The sequence below is a fragment of the Meleagris gallopavo genome, chromosome 20, assembly GCF_000146605.3.
Source record: "Meleagris gallopavo isolate NT-WF06-2002-E0010 breed Aviagen turkey brand Nicholas breeding stock chromosome 20, Turkey_5.1, whole genome shotgun sequence".
NCBI lineage: Eukaryota > Metazoa > Chordata > Aves > Galliformes > Phasianidae > Meleagris > Meleagris gallopavo.
The window spans coordinates 3,568,958-3,575,935 of record NC_015030.2 but is presented as its reverse complement, the minus strand read 5'-3'; the positions used below and the strand labels follow the sequence as shown (position 1 = coordinate 3,575,935).

Sequence of the window (6,978 nt, the reverse complement as noted above, 5' to 3'; positions counted from 1 at the left end):
TGGCTTCGTTTTGGAATTGATCTCTGAACAGAGGAGCTTGGCTCTTTCCGTGGGCAGCCGACCCTCCTGCAGGAATTTAACCCTCCCCAGCCCAGCTGCTCTGCACAGGCACACCAGCTTTGCTCACGCAGGGTCAGATGCTTGTGTCCTTCTGTGCAACGTGAGAAGAAGCAGAGCAGCTCCTTGTGTCCCCAGCCCTGTGACAAACAGCACCGACACCTCGCATCTCTCAGGTGGGGGGAGAAATCTCAGCTATCCAAATGCTGCTGCTTTAAAAAGGCTCTTTGCTGGCTGCAGTCAAAGCCACGCTATGCCTAACGTCACCGAGTAACAGAAATAGCAGGCGTGAGTGAAGGGAGGAGAATGAGAGTATTAAGAGCGCACAGATTTCAAACATACTTGGAGAGGCACCACGCTCCCTTCCTGCCACTGCCTTTCCAGATGCGACAGAGCACGGGGATCTGTTGCTGTCTTCCCATGAAGAAGGATTCTCTCTCTCCTTTTTTTTTTTTTAATTTTCTTTTTAAGTTTCAGCTTTAAGACTACTAGATACGTTTTTGCTTTGTTTCTTGTAGGAAATTTCATCTGCCGGATTTAAAAGCAAGGTTTGAGCAGGAGGAATTCCTTTATCTGTGTAGCTACTGGAACGTGCATGGTGCCTCTGTGTGCTGATAACATAGAAGAAAATGCAGGAATGGCTGAGAAAATTGCTTAGACCGTAACGTGCTTTGAATGGCTGCTTGGGATAATGAGCTCTTTATTGTGTGTGTCTGCATGTGTGCAAGTGTATGCATGCACGTACGAGTGCAGCAATGGCAGTGACTTTAAAGCGATGCAAGGTTTCCCCAATTTGCTTAATTTTCCTCCTGTAGGAGTGAGGATTTGCCTAGCTGTGGGCTCTGCCTGCAGCCAGCTGGAGTGTCTGAACTGAATTAGTGCTGTAGTGATTTTATGAATGAAGTGAAATGCAGGCTCAGAGGATGAGCAGAGCGAGCAGGCACGGTGAGGGAGCTCTCTCCAGCAGGAGCTGGCACATCAGGGACCTATGCAGACGAGCACAAACCTGCTACAAGTTCCCAGGGCATAAAGTAAGGCAGCTGCAAGAGGCCAGTTCTTAGGTCATGGAAACGTGCACCTGAAAACAAGCTAAAATGAATCCAACCGCATCCAAGAGCTGCGTGTGACTGGTGTTGGGTTCAGCTGGAGCATCCCATGAAGAGCCCTTCACTTCCAAGCAAGCATGCTGGTGACCGTGTGGCAGAGCTCCTGAGCATCTGTGTCTCCTTCTCTTGCTGCCAGCACAGCTTGTGCATGAGCACTGATGAAGCAGACGATGAGGGGGCAGCTGGTGCATGGACTGGCTGGCTGCACACACCTGAAGCCAAGCAGGAAGGAATGGCACAGCACAGCAGTGTGAAGGATTGGGGTTTGCTGGGTCTCAGAAGGCTGAGATGCTGGTGAAACTGACAGAGACTACCTCAGAGAAGCAGCTTCCCAAAGGAGAACTGAGCACTGCCTGACCATGCTTCATCTCTCCCCAGTGGATATCTGCACCCAAGGCATGCGGGCAGGGTGCAGATAGGCTCTATGTACTGCTGTTTTCCCTTTTCTGCACCCCTCTCCCAGCTGTTAAGCAAGAAGAAATCTCTCTGTAATGGACCGTCCTCTTTTCTGTAGACTTATTGCATGACATCTCAACAGTAGCCATTGCCTAGTAATGCGATGAGGAGACTCATACAAGTCATGAAGAGGATGAACACTGCCCATCCTCAAGTGTTACAGTGGTCAATGGTAGGGGATGTCTGTGAACCATGGGCAGCTGGAGGAGGGCCTGCTGCTGCCATCCTGCTGCCAAGGAGCAAGCAGGATGAAGAGCAAAAGCTTTGGAGTGGGTGTGGAGGCAAAGGGACACCTAACTCACTTGGAAAAGCTGCAGAAGTTTGCAAATTCCCCTGATAAACAACCCCAGCCTGCCCCATGGAGCAGGCAGAGGGATGGCTTTGCCTGCAGAGCCCTGCAAGGACGAGGCAGTCCAGCAGCTCCTCTTGCAGTTTTTTCCAAACAAATGGACAATCTGAGCTGTGTAATATTCGTAGCACAAATGTTTCTGTGTGCAGAGATCTTTAGGTCGATGCAGATTTCTCATATGCCTTAAAATCCTGCCATTTCAGGTACTTCTGGTGCTTTTCTCAAGCAGCTTTGATCTCCCTTTGCCTACACCCAGAGCTGACACAAACTCAAAGCAGCACAGTCATGATTTGAACAGTGCTGGGCTTAAGCTAGCCAAATGCTCCCACATGCAAAGGGTGTCTGCCTTCCTGCAGCAGTCTCTCACTGCACTGCATGGGGATGTTCAGGCCCATCCACAAACAGGACTGTCCAAAATAGGGTTCTGTGCATGGGCACACAGACATCTGCGGGCTCATACTTACAGAGCATGTGAAAAAAACTGTACTTACACATATAAAACTCACAGTGCAACCCACAGCTTGCACTGCAGATGGAAAATGCCTTTCTTCTCCATCACTTACCAACTTGAAACTGCAGGTCGCAACAGAGCAGAAGCTCTTCATTCAAGAAAAGCTGTTCTGTGAATGCACTGCACAAATACTAGACTTTGAGTTCGTTGTATGAAATAGACAACAATCTAGCTGCAAATGGTAAATACAAAGTTTGCCTTCCCTTTTTTGGGACTTGGACTCCTTCATGCTCAGAGCTTAGCAAAGAGCTTATCAGCAATTGTGTTGATGAGTCTATAAGTTGCCACTATGAATGCAGGAAGGGTTTTTTCCCCAGCCCCAAACTAACTTTAAGGATTGCAACAAATGGTTCCAAAGGTCCACACAATCTCTTTTGTCTCCTTTCCACGCACACTACAAAATAGCATTCCTCAAAGCTGTGTTCTTGTAACAGTAGCATGGGCCTTGTGCAGAAAACTTTTGGTACATGCAGACAGTAAAGGCTCAGTGACAGGTAACTTCTGAATGACAGCCTGTGTTGTTCTGGCAGATTTCTAATATGCTGATTTCTGACGTCTTTCTTCTAGTGGAGAACGCAGACCTTCCTTACATGAGACCCCACTAAAAAATGGTTCACCATCTCCCTGCAGTCGCATTTCTAAAGACAGAAAGAAGAGCTCCTCAAAAACCCGTGGCATGAACAGACCCTCAGGCATCACAAGGCCAGGAGGATGTCCCTGACTGACGAGCTGGAGAGCCACTTCTCTGCAACCCCCTACATGGTGACAGACACGAACGAGAGCAGCCTATTCCGAATCAGACCCAATGCCTCTGTCAATGCCACTGGGGATGGCGCACCAGCTGCTGGTTCCATGGAGGACATGATTGCCATCTGCACCATTGGGACGATCCTGTCCCTGATGTGTGTGATTGGGGTGACAGGCAACGTCTACACCTTGCTGGTGATGTGCCATTACTTGCGGTCGTCTGCCTCCATGTACATTTACATCATTAACCTCGCGCTGGCAGACCTGCTCTACCTTCTCACCATCCCTTTTATTGTTGGGACTTACTTCATCCAGAAATGGTACTTTGGGGACATTGGCTGTCGCATCTTGTTCAGCCTAGACTTCCTCACTATGCACGCCAGCATCTTCACCCTCACAGTCATGAGCACGGAACGCTACTTTGCTGTGCTGAAGCCCTTGGACACAGTGAAGAGGTCCAAGAGCTACCGAAAGGCCATCGCTGTTGTCATCTGGCTGGTGTCACTGCTGCTCACTCTCCCAATGCTCATCATGATCCAGCTGGTGCAAAGGGACAACAAAAGCATCTGCCTTCCCACCTGGAGCAAGCTGTCCTACAAAGTCTATCTCACCATCCTTTTTGGTACCAGCATCGTGGGCCCAGGGGTGATCATCGGTTACCTCTACATCCGATTAGCAAAGATTTACTGGGTGTCACAAACAGCATCCTTCAAGCAGACCAAGCGGCTGCCGAATCAAAAGGTGCTCTATTTGATCTTCACCATAGTGCTGGTGTTCTGGGCTTGCTTCTTGCCTTTCTGGATATGGCAGCTCCTCTTCCAGTATTATGAATCCTTCACGTTATCCCCCAAGGTGATGAAGAACATTAATTATCTGACAACCTGCCTGACCTACAGCAACAGCTGTATCAACCCCTTCCTCTACACCCTGCTCACCAAAAACTACCGGGAGTACCTGAAGAACAGACAGCGAACCCTCAGCAGCAGCAGTGGGTACTTCCAAAGGAGGAATCGATTTCAGAGGATTTCAGGGAGATCCATGTCCACAAGCAGTCAGCACTGCACAGAGACGTATGTTCTTGCTCACGCTCCTTTGGGAAACAGCAGTGCCTGAAGGTAAAAAGCATCTCCACAAACGATTGATATTGACTTCAATGTTGCTGTGATTTAAAGTGTACGTTGTAAAGGCAAAGACTCAGCAGCTCCATAATGTGCACACATTTAGTTCAGAGGCTGTGCCATATTCTGTTTTCGTTTCCTCCAGTGCCGCTGATTTGATGCTAGCAACATTCAGCTGAACATCTCTAAACAGCCTTTCGCTTTTCATCTTTGTATTTTATAGTGTGTGTCTCCTCAAGTAGTCATCAGTAATGAAAACCTGTTATAGGGCCAAGTTTTTTAATAGTATCAGCTGTCTCACAGAGTTTAGAATTATGTTATCTCATGAATGGCTGTCGTTCGTACTTTTTAAAGCAGTGATGCTAGATTGGTACTTGTATGAGAGCTGAAAACGATGAAATAAAGATAAAGCAGCTGACACTTGTGACATGCAATCCAGTTTGAATCGGGGTGGAACTGGACAGTTTGGATGAGGAATGTCCAGGGCTGTTTGTCCTGGTTTTGGTCACATTCATGTTTATTCTGCTCTCTCACACATGCTCTGGGCTCAGTCCTCCGCTCATGGCTGTAGCACAGCAGCAGCACACTGTTAGCAAGACAGGCTTTCCCTGACAGTGACAGTCAGAGGACACTCAGCATCCCCTAACGCACTAACCCCAGACACAAGCACCCATGGGAGGAGCATCATCTGCCCCAGACAAACTCTTCCTTTCCCAGTATATCTGCCTTTTTCCCTTCCCCAAGGATCAGGAGCCTCTGCTTTTGTTCTTCTCAGGGTAGCCACTAACAAACTTCAATACTGAGGGAGCAGAGCTCTGTCACTGTGTCTGGAGAGGAAGGACAGAGGGAGAGGTGGGGGCTGTGACCTGCACTGGGCAGAGCTGTGCTAATAGAAGTCTCTCATAACCTCGATTATAAAAGTGCAAGTTCCCTATTGCCAAGATCACTTGCTCTGTTCACAGGAGATGGTTTTGATTTACCGCTACAAGATGTGAATGCAGCCTTGCCTACACCAAGAACGCTTTAACTTTCAGTGGTGACAAGACATCATTAGGACAAATATTCCCTCTGTGATGTTTGGTGCTGCCAGCACCCACACTGCACTGCTCTCCTACATTAGTCATTATCTTATTAGCAAGGACAAAACTATGCAATCACAGAATCACAGAATGGCCAGGGTTGGAAGGGACCTCAAGGACCATGAATCTCCAACCCCCTACCACATGCAGGGCCACCAACCTCCCTATTTAATGCTAGACCAGGCTGCCCAGGGCCCCATCCAACCTGGCCTTGAACACCTCCAGGGATGGGGCATCCACAGCCTCTCTGGGCAGCTGTTCCAGCACCTCACCACTTTCTCTGTAAAGAATTTCCCAACTCTAACAAAACTGTGGGATTAGATGCAGATTAATGCTCAGGAGCAAATTCAGAACTGCAGTGCCACCCTCCAGTGTGCAACAAACTGCTTTTGCTTATACAGGAACTGAATTTAGTCTTCAACTTAAGTTTAGGGAAAGCTGCCACGAATTGAGTACTAGAAAGCAGAGCGCATCTTTTCTAAAATCAAAGAGTGAGAAATAGAGGATGTCTCAGCTCACCCAGCATTACACACCATGATGGTGATGCAGAGCAGTTACCAAAAGCTGCAGGAACAGATCTGTCACCAGAGTCAATCAGCAAACCCTTTGCCCCCAGCAGGACTGCTCTGACTGACTTCTCCAAGCCCACCATAACCAAAGCATCCCAAAGGAAACGTTTGCAACAAGTCTGCAGTTGCTCCATATCTCAGCCAGCACCCTAAAAGCAGCAGGAGCAGAGTCCCATTGGAGGTCCTGCTGCGCCCTGGGACACAGCCTCACACCAGGACACCCATCCCATCCCCAGTGCTCATTCAAGGCCTGAGCTGTGCCCTCAGCTGGGGCTGGCTTGCCAAACCAGCACCACAAAAGCAAGAGAAAGGAAGACACCCGCAAGTCAGGGAACGATTGCAGGTGATGTTCCCATTGACATTGGCTCTCCTTTGAAAGATGAGATGTTTCATTCAAGCCTTTCAATTTCCACCCCAGGCTATTCTTTTCATTTTATTCTGTTCCTCCTTCAAACACTCACATCCATCACCACTCAGTGCAGGCAACAATAAGGAAGCATTCCAAGTTTGCAGGTAAAGGCAATGTTCTGACAATTGACAAGCAGGCTCCGCATCGCCTGCCAATGCGATGCACCGGCATCACCCAGACACCAAACAGTCTTGTCCCTAAAACCAAATGATCCCTGAGTATAAGAGGTCAAACGTGTGCAATAAGTGAAGTCTGAAGGAGGAATTGCCTTCTCCAAGAGGCAGATAAATTGCTTGGTTAGTGACAGCCATAAAATAATTATTTCTCCTTGCAGAAGACTATTACCAATGGCAGCACCAAGAGCTAATCTTCACCTATCTTTATATAAACTAACCATAGCAATTTGAAACGACGCGTGTGCACACGTGGCCTGCTGACCCCTTACACCTGCACCCTGCCTGCTCTCTGCTTCTTCTTCACTGGGTGCAACCTGACATCCTGATGTCTCCCACCCCCAAACTCCAAGAGCACTAGTCTGTGCCCACCAGCTGAACTGCAGCCACCAAAGGTCAAAATT

At 48.4% G+C, this 6,978-nt stretch overlaps 1 protein-coding gene across 1 annotated transcript; it reads left to right on the top strand.

The window, feature by feature from the left end:
- The first annotated feature begins 506 nt into the window (after positions 1 to 506).
- Positions 507 to 4,759, top strand: UTS2R (urotensin 2 receptor). Its single transcript, XM_003211433.3, has 2 exons — positions 507 to 605; positions 3,047 to 4,759. Exon 2 carries the CDS (start codon positions 3,191 to 3,193, stop codon positions 4,337 to 4,339), a length of 1,149 nt encoding a protein of 382 aa, XP_003211481.1. The 5' UTR covers positions 507 to 605; positions 3,047 to 3,190; the 3' UTR covers positions 4,340 to 4,759.
- The last annotated feature ends 2,219 nt before the right edge of the window (positions 4,760 to 6,978 follow it).

Bases quoted from the DNA above. Each gene is read 5' to 3' on its own strand.
- UTS2R (XM_003211433.3), top strand. From the start codon at position 3,191: ATGTCCCTGACTGACGAGCTGGAGAGCCACTTCTCTGCAACCCCCTAC.